A 17,836-nucleotide genomic window follows, 5' to 3' on the forward strand; every position below is an offset into this window, starting at 1 on the left:
TTTCATGATGATGATGATGATGATGGTGTTTATCTTAATATTTGTTAGAAAAGGAGTGGGTTGGGATTTCTTTTCTTGTTCAGACTTCAGAGTTTTTTATTGACTAATGTGGAAAGACCAAGGGACTTACTCCCATAAAAAAATTACTCTTTTTTCCAGTTTTTATTTATCCAAACTTTCCAATTTTTTATTAAATAATATTTTTATTTTTAATTCTAACAAAAAAAAAATAATAAAATAATAAATATTCAAATTTTAAAAATTTTATTTATAAGATTTTAAGAATACATCAAACCTTCTATAAAAATAAGTCTTTTGGCCTTTTATTTATTTATTTATTTTATTTTGGATGGAACTCGCGTAATGTGTTTGCCACATAACTTTTGTTCAATGATGTTAAACAATCAAAGTGTGAAACATGATGGACTGTCAACAAAATTATAATCTCAACTCAATTATGAAGAAAAGCCCACGGGTGATTTCCAGCAATTGCCCAAACAAGTCGCCGTGTCAATAGGCTTTCTTTTTCATAAATTGACTAACTACCCACCAAAATTTACAATCTTTATGTATCAATTTGTTAAACTTATAGTGTGAATCACTTGATAAAAAAAGTGATTTTCGTTTTGCATTTTCTTTTTCTAATTCTTTTTTTTTTACATGTTGATTTGTCACCCAATCCAACTGGCTACCCATCTATTAACTTTCCGTCCTATCCGCACCCAAAATTTCCATCAACTTTACCTACTTTTTTCTTTTACCTTTTAACCTCAATTTACCCAATGTTTCCCACATGGGGGGGCCTCTTATATTCCACAACTCTGATTTACCATGTCAAAATTAAGTATTTTATAGGAATTATCTAAGAGAAGCAAATGTCTTTTAAGTTTTTAACATTTTTGAATCAAAGGTGAATATCCAATTACTAACTTTTGATTTTATATTTTATGACTGATTGTGAAAATTAAAAATAAAATAATATCTAATCATATGATAATACATTATCTGTATACCAAAAGTATGTATACATAATATTAGACTTAATATCATTCTCATCATAAGTCTTTATCTATCTAGTTTTAAACTTGAATTAGCAAAATGAATACGGGTTTTTTGGATTATTATTATTATTTTATATAAAATAAAAATGTAAATGAAGCACCCACATAATTTTGTTTGGTCAGGAGTGGTGTGCAATGAAAGAAGAAGACCTAACTTTATCTCTAATATAATTGGAATCTGCTTTAGTGTTTGTTATCAATAATCAAAGGGTTAGCTTTGATCTTTAGAAAAAAAAAAAAAATTGGAGTATGGATTGTTGTATCCGCACATTTCTTAAGTCTTATCTTATAAAAGATTAGATTAAATAAGTTTGTAGACAAAGTAACTTCTTGTGACAAACAATGTACTATTATTCCTAATCACTTTGTCTCCTCCTTTGTTTTATTCTCCGACTTCTACTTGATTAATTTCCTTCCTTTAATTCTTTATTTTATAATAACTATAGTAATAATAATAATGTTATATTATTTAAATTAATTAATTTTTTTATTTGATTATTGATGTAATATAAAAACATAAGAATAATAGGCATGCGAATATACGATTTGGGTATTAATGGTTAGTTTATCTTTGATTTAAAATCATTTAATAATATTATAATTTATCATCATACGATTATACTTATAATAACAATAAATAATTTTATTGTAAAAGTATATATATCAACAAAGAATTGGAAGATCTATAGAATAAGGATTTTCTCAATTCATGAAGTTTAATCAAAAACTAAAATTTCTTCCAAAATTTCAAAAATCACAATTTTTTTGTTAGCAGAACATAGGGGGTTAATGGAAATATACCCTATATCTCTTTTACCGATAATTTTCATGTAGAAAAATTTAATGAACAATGCTATTTATATACACTTTGAATACATAAATGATATGTTATCATGTGGTTAAGTGTTATTTTATCACTATTCAAAATCACCTAATCATTTGCTGATATATGTCAAATGTGTAGTTTTCTTGAAATGTAATAGAAGGAAATTTTGGTTATTATGGGTACTGTTGAATTAACCCAGGTAAGGCAAAATGAGCAGTTTATAGTCATATAATATAAAGCAAGTGAATATTTGGCTTAGCTAATAAGCCAACAACATTATATTATAATTAAATCTAACATAAATTAGTTGAATCATTAGAACAATAAACTGATTTCGGTAGTATAATTAATTGATTGGATAATGACATGTTACTTGTAAGACTAGGATAAGCTTTTGTCACTCTCCATTCAAATTTAGGGCTGAGATTAAGCTATTAAACAAGTTTAAGTTTAACTTGATATCAAGAAGTTCTGGGTCAAGACTTGGGTTTTTGGCTTTATTTGGAGCAACATTGTACCGGGAAGAGGAAATTTTGACCCTTTAATTGAATTGAAAGAGATGGGTTTCTGTTTATTTTGAAAAAGTTGGTTATCAAGTTTGTTCAAAACTGTGCTAGGGTTGAACTTTCCATAGAGAAAAATTGTTCCTTGATTCATAATATTAATTGATGCCAGCTCCATTTCAACAAGCTCCGCTGGTCCAACTAAATTGATGGCAAACTTGTTTACATTGACTTGACTTCTGATAATTTTTTTTTTTTGCCCGTTCAAGGGGCCACAAAAAATCCCAAAAATATAAAGTGCCTCACATAAAGAAGAAACTGTGATAGTCCGAAGAAATAAATGAAACTATGTGTACAAACAAATGTTACTAACAAATTTATACAAACTGAAATGATAACATATGATTTGGTGATAAGATTGTTTTTGTTATCACTTCAAAATCACCCAGTCATACGCTATCAAATCTAGTTGTATAAATAAGTTAAAACACTCATTTTAAAGCATCTCGGCTGGCTCAAGTGTCGGCAATTTGAAGGGCGCTTGTAGTTTTGAATTTGGGGGGAAAAGATAACATTGAGCATATTGTGCCATCAATTGGTCCACTAGTACCAGTGCTACCATTGCCTCCACCATTGGAACCGCTGCATCAACACCCCAACCAAAAATACACATGATTATTCTTAGAAGCATTTTCACTTCTTTCATACGAATTTATCATATACGTCTAGTATGTTTATGTATGTTAAGTTGAGGAACACAGATTTCGTATACTTCAAACTATTTTTCCTATCTCAGAGAGAACCACAATGGCCAATTAGAAATATACTTGGTAGATTGGCATCATAAGGTCATCACTATAACATGGTGGGTTAAAATTGATAATAGCAAAAATCATTAGGGAAGCAAGAGAGGAAAAGGAGATGAATATAGAGTTCAAAAGACATACCTCTTGGGACAACACAAGGATCATGACGACCACGAGCTATCAGTTCGGTCTCTTTCTTGTCTCTAGTCACTGTGTTCTGCTTCCTCTGCACAGTAATCACAAATTTGTATCAATTCTTAAATTGATTTTTTCAGAAATCTAACTACCAGCTGTAGAAATGTGCATATCCAAAATGAAACTACCTGATTCCCTATTCAGAAAGAAAATTTATAAACCTAGAAAGTAGCAGTTATGGGGTAAATTTATCAACAACGCAAAGGTGTGAAAAAGGAAGAAAATGGAAGTTTCTTTTTCATCTTTGTATGCAATATGTTGATTCAATAATCTAGAAGCCGTAGAAACCATTAGCTCATTTTGTGTCAAACATCTACCCAAAAGTTATGGCCAAATTTCATAACCTACGGTTTTATTAGTCTTGCCAAGGAAATCTTCAATGGCAGAGAACATTCAAGGATATACAATAATGTAAATATCAGGATATGCAAAGATTAAACAGGACTTAGGAAAGGCAAAAGATAATTCTGTGTATGCCAATATATGTGTCTGCATTGAGAGAGAGATAAAACATACTCCAATCGTAGATGTTGGCTTGAAAGCTATCCTCATGTTTATAATTTCACCATTAGATATTCCTCCCTACAAGACAAGATAGAAACCCAAGTGAGCAACTAGTTCTAAATAACTGGCATCTTAGTGATGACTGCCTTACAGTCAGAAGCAATTGACTGGTGCATTAAATAAATACCTGAATCCCACCAGAGCGATTTGTTCTTGTCCTGATATTTCCATATTCATCAGTATAGAACTCATCATTATGTTCACTTCCAGTCATAAAAGTACCTGCAAATATTTTCATCCATCAGTACTAAAATTAAAAGGAAAGAAGAAATATGTCAATACATGTAACTGCAACTCCTGCTTTCCAACTCAATTTTTTAAAATTAAAGGCAACTGAGTAACAAAGTACGAGACAAGTTTCTCAACCTGCAAATCCACTGCCAAATTCAAAGCCCTTGGTTGCAGGCAATGACATTGCAGCTTTAGCCAACTCAGCTTCAAGTTTGTCAAAAACTGGTGAACCAAGCCCCTGGTATACAATTATGTATTTCAGTCGTTTGTAGAATATTCATACAAGGCATAGAAACAATAAAATGAAGGACTTTCGAAGTTTATCCAAATCATTAATGGATACAATTGAGACATGCACAGTGCTCATCAGCAGCACTGTGTATCCGTAAGGGAGCAAGAAAGAGAACTTACACGAGGGGCATTCCTCACAATGCATGTGACAACACCACCAACAGAATCCCCTCTCACTCGGACAGCATCAATGGCAGCAATCATCTTCTCAGCATATTCAGGATTTGGACACCTTGCAATGTTACTCTCTATCTGATAAACCAGGCAGAAAAAAATTAGCCTAATAGATGTAAAAAACCATAAGGAAATATTAAGATAAAAAAGACTAGCTCTCAAGTGTAGAAAGAAGATTGAGATTAGGCATTCAAGAAAGTCAGCCCAAACTATCATTTTAAACTTCAAATCAGTTATACCTGATCAAGTGTCAAAGCCTCATGATCAATCAACTCCTCTGGAAGCACAACCTTATGGGCTTGAGACACATAAGCAAGAATCTGGTGGCCAACAATAACAATGAAAAGATCCAACAAGAAATTAGGGGCTGAAAAAAGCAGCAAACCAGAGGAGAGGAAATCATTTCTTTTCTAGCATATTGTCAAAAAACATGGTTAGAGGGTTAAAGCTGTGACAAATGCAATTGCTAGCAGTTTCTGGTTTTTCTTCCCAATAAACAGAAAAAGAATTCCGATAAGTACTCAATACTGACAACTGAGAGGTAATCATATATTAACTCCTTGCCGAGATGCAAACTTCTCCTACCCCAGTAGGGTACACTTAGTAAAATAATCAAATGCAATGATAAATGGGCAGCTCAGAAACTAATAAAACTCCTATAATAATCAGGCCCCTTTTTGCAACTACCATAAGAATATGCATTCAGAAAACTACAAGCATAGGCATATACCAAGACAAAAAAGTGTATGCACATATGAAAATAAAATCAACTCCAAATCGTAAGGAAACAAACATACCTCAGTTCCAGCGAATTGCCTCAAAATTTTCTTTGCAACAGCTCCAGCAGCAACTCTTCCAATGGTTTCTCTTGCAGAAGATCTACCACCTCCCTTTAAATTATACATGGAGATCAGATGCAGTGGACAATAAACAGGATTTCAAATACTTAAGTATCACTTCCATATTGTTAAAAAAGATATTACCTGGATTGATCTGACACCGTACTTCATATCATAAGTTGCATCTGCATGAGATGGCCTGTAAGCCACTGACATTTCACTGTAATCCTGGAAATATAGAGATATGCTTTGTTAAGCCTTCCACACACCATCAATCAATATTCAAAATGTCAACTGAATAATATATTGCTTGTGCATATGGTGCTCGTCTCATAATCATCATACATGTCATAATTAAACAATATCATCCATAACTGAAATGACCCGTCATTCACAAACAAACTCCTAATCATTTAAAGAATTCACATCCTTCTGGAGTTGCTTTAAAGTTATTTTAGGTCTTTTTATTTACTAAGGGAAAACTGAACATCCTAAAGGAGCACAAGACATCAAGAGTATTTTCTTGTCATCAACAAATTTGCAACCTAGGATGTAGCATTCCATATATGAGACACCTTTACAATTCTTAAAAGCAATAAATTATCAATTAAATAAATCCTAATAATGATCCTCCAGAGCAACGATATGGACAATTTCAATTCCACAGTAACATCAAGTACAATCACTTTAAATCGCAATAAAATTATATTATTTCCCTGACAAATAAACAAGCACCCCAACATAAATAAAAGTGTTGTAAAGGAAATGCCTAAAAAGACCCAAATATTCAACAATCCCCCACCCTTCCTCCGAAAAAAGAACAAAAAGAAACATAGTGGTTAATGTCATTTAGGTTATCCTTCTTAACACTAGATATCAAGGCTCCAGCAGTGGATACTCACATGTCCTCTCTGATCAGTGTTAGGTACGAATACATGGATGGGTGTTCCAGTGGTCACCCCTGCAATAGTTTGAACATCAATCAGTCCATTCATACAATAAAAAGAACAAAGGTACCAGCGTATTTTTGGCTAAATAGAACACAGGAAAAAAGATAGGGAATTATACTATTAAAAAAAAAGAAACATACCTTCAGAAACACCAGACTGAATTTTGCATGTATCAGTCTCTTTTCTTGGGGTTGTAATTCGGCTCTGGCCAGGCCTCCTGAACACAATAATTCTTAACAGTTAATGCTTAAAATAATTTAAACAGGACAAACAAATAGACCCATTATTGACAAAATGATGGACTCCATGACCAACAAAAACACAACATTAATCTGTATCGTAATCTCCAAGCATTGCATCAAAATGCAATGAAAGGACAAATACAAAATGGAGGTAGAGGTAACTGAAATATTACCTTCTGTCGAGATCAAATTGCATGTCCCCTTCTGAGAGAGGAATACGAGGAGGGCATCCATCAATTGTACAACCAACACCACCTCCATGTGATTCTCCAAATGTGGTAACACGAAAATAAGTTCCAAATGTACTCCCAGCCGCCTTTATTTCTGTCAAAAAGAAAGCAAAATGTTAGGACTCGAATGCTTTTAAACACCATCCAACGCTTTGATTATAAGAGACATGCATCAACTATTAACTCTAAGAGAAGGTTTTTTTTTTTTTTTCCCTTTTAAAAAATTTATCATAGCATCACACATGCAATCCACAAATCAAAAGTAACTGAAATATCAACTACTGAAACCAAAATAGGTTACCTTACACAAAATCATATGGGGGCCTCTTAAGAATTAACCAAAACACTAACATTTTCTTCATTTCTTAAAAGAAAAAGCTTCAGGGGCGTGATCAAAATATTCCAAGTAACTCAACATAAGAATTCCTTATGACATACTAATACAAAGAACTATTCAATTAAAATGAAACAACAATTTTCGAAAGAACCCACCAAACTTGAAGATTCAGACATCAATCGCTTACTGCTTACCAAAAAAAAAAGAAAAAAACCTCACCGAGCTTCTTTGGGGTAGTGGAACGGAACAAGATTCGGACGGTAGGAGATGGGCGCTGGCGAAGATCTGAAGGCAGACGAGAGCCCAACGACCCGTCAGTTCTGGGGGCCACAAGGAACTGTTTTGAGGCAATGGAAGAAGCAGCCATTGAAATGAAAACAACAAGGAAGATTCAGAGCAAAGAGTTGTGATTTATGTGCGTTTTTTATATAACAGTGGGGAGTTGGTGGTATGATGAGATTAGTTGCCGATGCAAACATAAGGCAGTGCTTACCTTACCTACCCTCCTTGGTAAGATATTGATCAATATCCCAACTTTGATTTGTCCTTTGGTGGTGGGTAGACTTGAGAACCACTCCTGGTAGGTGGCGAATTACCATAATTTAATATTTTGGAAGTCTCTGACTTCAATTATTGCAGAATTTCATTGAAAGAGTCCTGTTATTTCACCAAGTTGATTTCATAAATTATTTTATTAGGGTTTGTATCTTGATAAATTTAATTATTAGGGATTTTCATCCATTAGTTTCAACAATTACATCTTTACCGTCAAAGTTTGACCTAAAACGGTTTTTTCGTGACATTAATTATAGTGATCTTTCTAACTCATCTCACAAAAGATTTTTGAAAGAAACCTTTTTTTTCCCGTAACTCATAAAAACTAGTGGACAAATATGATGCTGCAAACAAACCCATGTGGCTATCTTCGGAATATTTTGATAGGAGAGTTTGCCACTCAAGGCAACTTCGTTCAAGCTTTGGCTTTCTATATTAAATATTGAGGCAAAATGGTTAAAAGCTAGGGCAAATTTTGCCTTCCCTTTCAGCTTAAATCTTGCACTGGATTGTCTAATTTGTTTGTAGGAAGGAAAATTCACCGACATTTGGGGCTTGCAGAACTTCAGCTTGCCCCTTTTCATGCTGGTTTATCATGTTCTACTGTCAAACATCTATGCTGCCAAGTCCAGACGGAAGGAAGTCAAAAAGGTGAGAAAACGAGCTAACAAAGTTCAAGGTTTTAGTTTAATCAAGTTCAACACTTTAAAAGTTTACTGGTTTGGTGTTGTTCATAAAAACAAAAAAAAGAAGCTAAAAAATTCACACATCTTACAGAGATGAGTTGGCCATAAAGATTCACTAGTTTTCCATCCAACTAGTTCAATACACATTAAAGCTCACAAGAATTGAACCATGCTTTTGTATGGAAAAAAATATTTTCTGTTTCAAAAAAACAATTATTGATCGAGCAATTAATTGAGCTAAACTACATTTGGGGTTGCAGTTTTCTGCAGAACCATGTATACTGTAAGTGAATATATGTGAAAGCACAACAAAGAATGTTACTAATCTACTCCGGTTGATATTAATCCTTAATCGAATTCCATCACAGCCTTTGCTGGAGCACGTGTTTTCAAAATCATTTCTTCGTATTCATCCTCAGGGTTTGATAGAGCAACGATAGCCCCTCCTGATCCTATGGAGGCTTCACCCTCGTGTATGACAACTGTTCTTATAACTATGTTAAGGTCAAATGTCTTATTATATGAGAAAAATCCTATTGAACCTGAATAGATACCTCGCGAACAACTTTCGATAGAATCAAGAAGTTCCATTGATCTCAACTTCGGTGCACCAGTCATCGAACCTCCTGGAAATGCTGCTCTTACACAGTCAACTGGGCTAACATTTGATTGTTTTTTCCCACGAATTGTACTCACCATAGTATGAACTGTAGCGTATGATTCCACATCCATGAGATGGGGAACATGTACAGACCCAGGCTCACAGACACGACCAAGGTCATTCCTCAGAAGATCGACAATCATCAGATTTTCTGCCTGATCCTTTTCGCTGTTTTGAGAGAAAGATGAGGGAAAGAGACATGGAACAATGTTAGCTTACAGCAAAAGCAATGAAAAATCTCAGTATCCTGTAAACTTCTGTCACAATGATGACGCCTACGAGAAAGCTTTGGCCAAATTTGCACAATATTCAGTGGTTTACCATATTTCCTCAATTACAATTCTCTAATATTAGAATGATATTACACACATTGAACAACTTTTATGCAATAAAAACAATATCCTGATGTTCATTTTTACGTCAATGAGGAAACAAAGTGCAGATAAAATTTTTTATTATGTCCGAATATGAGTAAATTAGAATTACCTGTAATGCAGCTGCAATTTGAGCTTTTCATCTTCCTCCTGTGTAGAGCCACGTGCAATGGTACCCTTTATGGGCTTTGCCTCTAATATACCATTTTTATCCAATCGGAGAAACCTTTCTGGAGAAGAACAACAAATGCATAAATCTTCCTTTGAAAAGTTAAGCCAGGCAGCATAAGGTGCGGGGTTCTTTTCTCTGAGGTGAAGGTAGAGCCCCAAAGTATCTATTTCCCTAATTGTTTTCCTTAACTGGGTCGTGAGACACAACTCATAGCTTTCTCCATCTTTGATGTAGTTAAGACACTTCTTAACATCCCTTACATAGTGCTCTCTGGATCTGTCAGAAACAAAGGCTGTTTTACACAGAGAAAGTTTTGCAGCTTGTGAAGTCTGCCCCTCTAAATTTCTAATTGAAGAAGTTTTTAAGTTGATAAGCTTCTCTTCTGTGTCATCCAACCATGGAGTCATTGCTGTGCTTTCTTCATGTAAAGACAATAAATAAACATCATCAAGAAAATGATCAATAACTACAAGATTATCAGCAAAGAAGAAGCAAGCATCAGGAGTCCTGGATTTGTGACTATTAAATGATGCACCGCATTCAACTTTAAGGTTATACCTGCATTACAAAAAAATCAATTTTAGATCCATAACAGAAATGGAAAATAAAATATCTAAAGACTAAATGAAAACAAGCAAACAGCAATCCTTTATAATCATTTTCATAGGTTATTTGATGTATGAGGAACTGACAGAAATATATGGAAAAGAATGATTGATGAATTTCCCATTTAAATAAATGTATCACATACCCAATGTAACCAATATATCCACCATGAAAGTCAAATGGCAATCCTTTAAAATCATTTTCATCATACCGGAATGACATAAGCTCCTGTTACACAGACCAAACAAGAAGAAATGTTGATTAAACCAACCTTTAAAACATAGGAATGAACAAGAAACAATCGAAACTTTCAGAATGAATTTTACATCATGGTTGGAGCATACCAGCAAATATTCTCTCGATAAAGTTTTCTATGTTACAAAATTGATGACCTTAAATCAACTTCTGACTGATAAAAATTTATAGTTTGAGGCATAGCTAGCAAGCATGTTGGCTATGTTAAATAAATTTGCAAACTAAAATCAAAATCACCAGGGTACCAAGAATTACTTATAATTCCAATCCTCTTTGCTTCTAGGCAAAGCTTCATAGAAATTTGAGAGGCATATAATTATCAGAGCAATACATATCAATACCTTATCCAAAAAGTCAAAAAAACCTTCTTCCAAAAATGAGCTTTTGTTAGAGCCTTGTGCGTCTTCAGTCCATAATTGACCCCCACGTTTAAAATCCATATCACTGACACAAGAATGAAGTATGTATCATTTGCGATATGTCAAAGTATTGTTAATAGATGTCTGACAACCTTGCAACTAGTAGGTTCACCTTAATAATAAATAGTATAGGTACTCTGCGTAAAAGGCACTCACATGAAAACATAAAGAGAAGCCACATATTAAACTTTGAACCGAAATGAGAAATTTTAATTGTTACCATAAATTTGCAAGGCTAATGTTTATCCAAACCTTGGATCAGACAATCTAAATGTTACTTGCTTCCAGAGAGATCCGCCTTTACCGCCCATTAATGAGAAGCGTGCTCTTCCCTGTAAAAATAAGAAAAAAATAGGGCATTAATAAGGAGATCAATATAGGACTACATGCAAGCAATGAGATCCATTGTATTAGTCTTTCAAAATTGTCGCAAAAACACTGGAATCTTGCACTGTTACCCCAAAATATAATTCAAATATTGAAAATACAAACTTCTGTAACAGCACCATACAAATTTTAGACTAATGGTATACACCAAATGTATTGTATGCAATCAATGAGATCCATTATATTAGCCTTTCAAAATTGTCCCAATAAAACTGGAATCATGCATTGGTACTTGAACTATAATTCAAGTATTAAAAATACAAACTCATGTAACAGCGCCATACAGATTTTATGCTAATGGAATACATCAAATGTTGCTGATAATCGATATCTACTACTTTGAATGTGCTATAATAAGGATATTCCCACCAACACATGAAGTTTTTCTGCAAGTTCTTTTACAATTCCATACCCAGTTTGTAATGTTCTTAGTTTAGAGTGTCCAATAATGTATCTTCTAACATTTTCTAAGTCAATAAAATATAAACAGTCATCTTAGAATTCATATAAACTGCAACACGAAAAATAAAAAGGGCGAAATGCTGTATACTAAAAATTGAGAAATGTAAAAAACCTTCTCTATTGATGAACTGTCCAACCAAAACGTGTTTTCAGCCTTCTTGTCACCAAACAGTTTACAGAAGACATTTTTTGCCCCACCAACTTGACTTGCTAATCGATCAAATTTCCTCCATTTCAATTTTAGAAATTTGATTCCACTACTTGGATGTTGAAAATTAACCATATTAAACATTCCAAAACTATTCTTCTCTGCACCAAATGTTACTTCCCCATGTGGAGCAGCTTGTTTATAAAGTTCAACTGAATGATTCACAGATTGCCTGATTCTAGGAATTTCTCTGAACAATTGACTAGAAAGGGGTGCCTGCATACATGCTAAAAAAGGTTTACTGCTCAGAGGAAAACATAGGTAATGAATACACATGCTGAACTGACAAAAAAAAAATCATGCTAACAATAAAAATTTATAAATTATTAAGTTACAAGTAATTGACAAGGCAAATCCAAGGAAATGAACCAGTGTCAGAAAAAGCAAAAGGATGGCGGAGCATGCAGAGTACAGGAGGTTGAACCAGCCAGTCAATCCATGTTTACAAAGTAATTACGTTTGTCTACAACATTTAAGGTTTAAAAAATCTTTTTCTCCAATGAAGTTTCAGATATGCAAACATACTTTTTCTTATTAATTTTTTTAATTTCAAAATCAATGTTAAAAATAAATGTGGCAATTTCTTAGATTGTTCTTATGCAAAGAAAAAGCTATAACCCACCAACAAGAAGCCATGTGTTTATATGCTTGCATGCTTATGGGTGAATGGGCGAGTATAGGAGACGGCATATAATAGATAAAAATAAAAATAAAATAAAAACATGTTTATTCAACAAGAACAGCAGTGAAATGATGATACTTGAAAGAGATCTTGTTTACCAGTATAATGGGCATTTCTCTCCTTGATGGATGATGACCTCGATCTCAACCAATAATCTTCTGTTATGTCTCTAAAATTTCTAAATATCTTGCTCCCATGGCAGGTTGCTATACTCTCTGGATGAAACTGGAGCCCGAAATGAAGTCAGCAAAAGTAACAACAAAAAAGTAGAGATGATGTAATTACAATACAGCAACTTTCAACAACCTGTACACCATAATGAGGCCTGGTAGAGTGCATGATACCCATGATAACATTTTTGCTCTGCCTTCCATTAGAATGGATGGAAGACTGAAAATGGCCATTTTTTAACTGTGTTGTAGCATCAACCAGGATTGTTTTCCTGGTCTGACTCCCACAAGCATCTGGAATAACATCAAACTTCAGGTTCTCAAAGTAAGGAAGATTGTTGTCAGATTTGGTCAAAGCTATAGGTATAAGTTCCTTTGGGAGTGAGTCTGAATCGATTACAAGTGAATGGTATCGAACTACCTACAATAAATAGTAATTGATGAGCTCAAAAAAACCAATGCCACCCTCAGCCTTTGGTCAATGAGGCTGTAATCTGCAGAAGTTATGACACTTTAATTCAGTGGAAAGATATATCTTATAGCTTATAAGAGAAGGACCGAAATGTTTTAACTTTATTTGTCTATCATATCGATTCTGGACTATGCATGCACAGAAAATTCATTAACTTTTTGAGGTACCAAACTTTAGTTTTGATTACTCAAATTTTGGTTTCAGCTGTGGTCACAATATTACAAAATATTGGTAAAAAGATTATTATGGACTACTAAAACTAGTACATTCCTTTTTCTGAATATGGATAACCGAGTGTAGTTATCACAACATACTATATAGTTTCAAACGGAAGACAAAATGTATCTTAATTCAAATTCCTTCAAGAGATAAAGATGACAGACTCACCTTGAATCCTGAATTCTGGCCAGAAGGAATATCATGAAATAGTCTGCATCCATTATGCTCAATTTCACTGCAAGGGATGAAGAGATAAAATCATCAGAGGCACAAATGGTAATAACATATAACCCTGTCATCATATTTCAAATACCTCAATCGTCCATGGATAGGTTCAGGTGCATGAACAATTTTAGCACCATGCACATAACCTAAGGCCTGCCAAATAATTTAATTATTCATGTCAGCTGTGCACAAAGACACATAAAAAAAGGCTAAAGAACCTATGCTCGTTCTATATATTTATGAAATCCAAATGATAAAGATAACACAGTAAGTTTGAGTGTGAAGATGTAAAATATGAATTCTAGAGAAGTTAAAACATATTTCATCATTAAGTAAGGTAATCTTAACATAATTGTGTGATGAACTATTTAATCTTCTTTTTCGAATATTCTCCTTGTAATAAATATATAGAAAGAACCTATGCTCTTTCTATATATTAATGAAATCCAAATGATAAAGATAACACACTAAGTTTGAGTGTGAAGATGTAAAATATGAATTCTAGAGAAGTTAAAACATATTTCATCATTAAGTATGGTAATCTTAACATAATTGTATGATGAACTATTTCATCTTCTTTCTTGAATATTCCCCTTGTAAAAATATAACTGCAAGTATTTACATGACTATATCTCACATATTAGGCAAACATGATAGGTGAAAAGATGAATACTGCTTAAAACCTACATTCTACGTAAAAACTGGAATGCGAAAGACAGACACTACCACAAAAGCAGAGATAGTATATGTCTCAGTAAATATGTACTTTATTTTAACAAGACTTGAGAAATTTTAACAAATGTGGCAGTGAGATGGTATCAAAAGTCTTGGTTAATTGAGGGCTACCATTTCAGGACATTTGCTATAATACATAAAGCATTATGTTTCACATAATATATTTTCAGCCTCTGAGAAAATATTTTGATCTCCCAAAGATGACCTTGAAACCTTTGATCAGAAACTAAATAGACCTTTGATTGGGAGAAGACAATAACTCTGGTTAAAGGGTAACAAAAGCAAATAATACAATCACGCATGTGAACATAACGTCACATGTACATAAGTGATGAAATTAATTAAGCATCAAAAAGGAAACTGTTCATCATTTGAAAAAAAAAACCTGCACATACACAGGGAAAGGAGAAGAAAAAAGGAGATACCTGGTGGCCAAGGCAAACACCCAAAATAGGCACATCCCAGCACTCAAGCAGCAGTTGAAGACATATTCCTAAGCATTCAAATGATTTACTCATAAGAAGCAGACATCCAGTTAGTTACATGAACAATCATCTATAATATAGTTACTCATAGAGGGTGTTGAAACAATGAACACAATCTAATATAAGGTATAACAATAAAAAGCTTCCTCTCTGAGCCTTGGTTCTGGGATTCCACATCCCTACGACTGAAAAAGTCTTACACATATAACTACCACAATCCATCAATATTAAACATCCAGTGTGTACTTATCAAATTATACATGTGCAGCCATGAAGAAAAAGAATTGTGTGCACGTGTGTGTATTTCACAATATTTATCTCTCTCACCTATATCTCCTGGGCAAGCTGGAGAACCAGGTCCAGGTGATATTACAATGTTATCAAATGCAATTTCTTCATACAAGTACCGGCAGATATCTCTCCATGTCCACTCATCATTGCGCACAACTACAGGAGGCACTGTGACAGTAACCCAACAGAAGAATGTTAAAACAACTATCATTCCTGTATATTATCTACTTACTTTTAAAACTCAGGATTCTAGGATCTATAAATGCAGAGGGAAGAAATTATTTTATGGTGTATCAAATATCTTCCCGAATTTACCGGTGACTTTTTTCTCTAATAAAGGAGAAAAAAAAGCAAATCAGAATAGATAAAAACATCATAAAAAAAAAAAAAAGACAGATAGTTCAACACCCAAGTCCACTCATTTGGGTAATTTTGAGGACCCATCTGTTTCATATTCAACATCAGACTTTCTCACTCTCAAACAATTCACATATCCATTTCAACCATCAATATGTCAATATTCTGGATATGTGAATGGCACCATTATGTTTCCTTAAACGGGATGTCTTAAGAAATTCGTCCACAAATAGCTGATAGATGAGCCTGCTAAATGACCTTTTATTTTCAACATTTCCAAGAAAGACATTAGCTTTAAAAAGTCTACCAAACAGGCCATACATAACTCTGCTAATTTGATCATAATGACAGAATCATCTTCCTCGTACTAAATTGTGGTGGTAAAAAGCATTCAATCTGAATAACCCAATAAACATTCAGTTAGTCCAACATAGAACTATTACATATTGAATTGAGCTTCTAACCTTTGTCTCATGGCACAACTGGTAAACTTATTACTCCATAAAGGGATTATTCAGACTGAATTCAACAGAACATAACAGAAAGAATATAACAAAAAAAATAAACAATGATTTTCCCTATATCAGTATCTGACTTTCTTAATAGGAATAAATTTCTGTACAGACACAAAACTTATAGCTAAACAAAGGATGTAATCATTTAAGCTAATTGCAACCTTCATGTTTGCAGGTTTCCACAAATGAGAATTAAGAATACAAAACTTATAATATTTAATATAAGATTAAAAGAAATGCCAAAAATGCATAAATGACATAAGTTGGAAAGCCAAAAGCCGTGAACCATAGGATCCATAAATAATTAGTAACATTAATGCATGTCTTGCTTTTGGGACAGAAAATTGAAGCTGCGAACAAGCTCAAATGAAGGAAAGAACAAAACTTACACCCGTTAACAGTGCTAAGCTCCTGGTAGATATTGTAGGTATAACTGTCATAGTTGTCAATCAACAAGGTTCTAACAAATTCAAGCTTCCTGCTGGGCTCCTGCAGGTGTTTCTTTCCCATAGATGACCCTTCTAATTGTCCACGCATTAACTGGCCAGTTACTTGAATATGACCCTTCCTAGAATAACTATCACCTACCCTTACGAAAGGCTTGCACTCATATAAGCTCCCATTTTTACCTCTCAAACCCACAACACAATGGCATGCCAGCTCTGAAGTTGTTGAAGAACATAACGTCATATTCATCCCACCTTTCACCCTGCAAAATAAACATTAAAAAAACGAACCCATCAATCGCTACACTAGTACCAGTTAATTCTTTCATAATATAATTATAATTACCAAACTAGTAGCAGTCCTTACAATGATAAATATAACATGAAACAATCACGTATTATGTACAACCAAAATGATGCTTACGTATAAATCACACTCGGTTAAACTTCTTGCCCTCAACGTTACTGATAATATAGCAGTTACAAAAACATTATCCAATTAAGATTTCATCGATAAAAATAAATGATCTTGTAATTAAGATAAACTCAAGGCGACATTTTTTTCATGACTAGCCGCTTGCAACGACAACAGAAATAACATCTTGGTAACTAATGAGATGTCGGAGTTCCGGTAACGTTACCGGGATTGTACTACAAAAAGTAAGACAGATTTCCAAACAAAATCAATGAAATTAGAACATAAAGTTGGAGATGCGAATTCCATAAAAAACATATACGTATACATATACATACAGTGTTCAAATAAATAAAAGGGTGATGGATACAGATCTGAGACGAACCTTAGAGCATAAATGGGAGAGAGTATTGTGAGGTTGAATTAAGCGGCGTTGTCGAGGTTGAAGACGGGAGAAGGAGAGCCTCAAAAGTGAGGCAAATGGGATTATAAATAAAGAAAGAGTAATGGCAAGCGTTCACATTTTTTATATAAAAAATATATGAATAAATGTATTATTAGGAAGTTAATTGTTATTTTATTATTAAAATAAAATAATATATATAATTTTAATATATAATTTATGTGTATAAATAATATATTTTAGATATTATTTTATTTTAAATTTAAAATTATTTAAGTATATTATAATATATTATTTATACATCTAAATTATATATTAAAAAATATATATAATTTAATTATATTATTAATTTAAAATTATCTAATTAAATTCTTAAATAAAATTATA

At 33.2% G+C, this 17,836-nt stretch overlaps 2 protein-coding genes across 2 annotated transcripts; both read right to left on the reverse strand.

The window, feature by feature from the left end:
* Positions 1-2,518: 2,518 nt before the first annotated feature.
* Positions 2,519-7,852, reverse strand: LOC123192238 (chorismate synthase, chloroplastic-like). The gene is made up of 13 exons (XM_044604717.1): positions 7,469-7,852; positions 6,856-7,006; positions 6,581-6,657; positions 6,393-6,451; positions 5,635-5,718; positions 5,449-5,541; positions 4,891-4,971; positions 4,598-4,729; positions 4,322-4,424; positions 4,083-4,177; positions 3,908-3,973; positions 3,338-3,422; positions 2,519-3,032 (listed from the first exon to the last, which is right to left on the reverse strand). The coding sequence occupies exons 1-13, from the start codon at positions 7,614-7,616 to the stop codon at positions 2,887-2,889; spliced, it is 1,320 nt and encodes a 439-aa protein (XP_044460652.1). The 5' UTR covers positions 7,617-7,852; the 3' UTR covers positions 2,519-2,886.
* Positions 7,853-8,588: 736 nt separating this feature from the next.
* Positions 8,589-17,566, reverse strand: LOC123192236 (aminodeoxychorismate synthase, chloroplastic). The gene is made up of 14 exons (XM_044604716.1): positions 17,432-17,566; positions 16,575-16,894; positions 15,350-15,481; positions 14,963-15,030; positions 13,891-13,955; positions 13,746-13,812; positions 13,023-13,307; positions 12,815-12,941; positions 11,939-12,261; positions 11,230-11,309; positions 10,900-11,002; positions 10,449-10,531; positions 9,638-10,255; positions 8,589-9,319 (listed from the first exon to the last, which is right to left on the reverse strand). The coding sequence occupies exons 2-14, from the start codon at positions 16,879-16,881 to the stop codon at positions 8,839-8,841; spliced, it is 2,739 nt and encodes a 912-aa protein (XP_044460651.1). The 5' UTR covers positions 16,882-16,894; positions 17,432-17,566; the 3' UTR covers positions 8,589-8,838.
* Between the last annotated feature and the right edge of the window lie 270 nt (positions 17,567-17,836).

This window comes from Mangifera indica, chromosome 12 (genome assembly GCF_011075055.1).
Source record: "Mangifera indica cultivar Alphonso chromosome 12, CATAS_Mindica_2.1, whole genome shotgun sequence".
In the NCBI taxonomy this organism is placed as follows: domain Eukaryota; kingdom Viridiplantae; phylum Streptophyta; class Magnoliopsida; order Sapindales; family Anacardiaceae; genus Mangifera; species Mangifera indica.

Bases quoted from the DNA above. Each gene is read 5' to 3' on its own strand.
- LOC123192236 (XM_044604716.1), bottom strand. From the start codon at position 16,881: ATGAATATGACGTTATGTTCTTCAACAACTTCAGAGCTGGCATGCCAT. The intron at 12,262-12,814 runs GTAAACAAGATC...AACCTTTTTTAG, and splicing joins GAGAAATGCCCATTATACTG to CATGTATGCAGGCACCCCTT. The intron at 11,003-11,229 runs GTTTGGATAAAC...TTCTTGTGTCAG, and splicing joins TTTAGATTGTCTGATCCAAG to TGATATGGATTTTAAACGTG.
- LOC123192238 (XM_044604717.1), bottom strand. From the start codon at position 7,616: ATGGCTGCTTCTTCCATTGCCTCAAAACAGTTCCTTGTGGCCCCCAGA. The intron at 6,658-6,855 runs GTAATATTTCAG...TATTGTGTTCAG, and splicing joins CAATTTGATCTCGACAGAAG to GAGGCCTGGCCAGAGCCGAA. The intron at 4,425-4,597 runs GTAAGTTCTCTT...ATTGTATACCAG, and splicing joins TTGTGAGGAATGCCCCTCGT to GGGCTTGGTTCACCAGTTTT.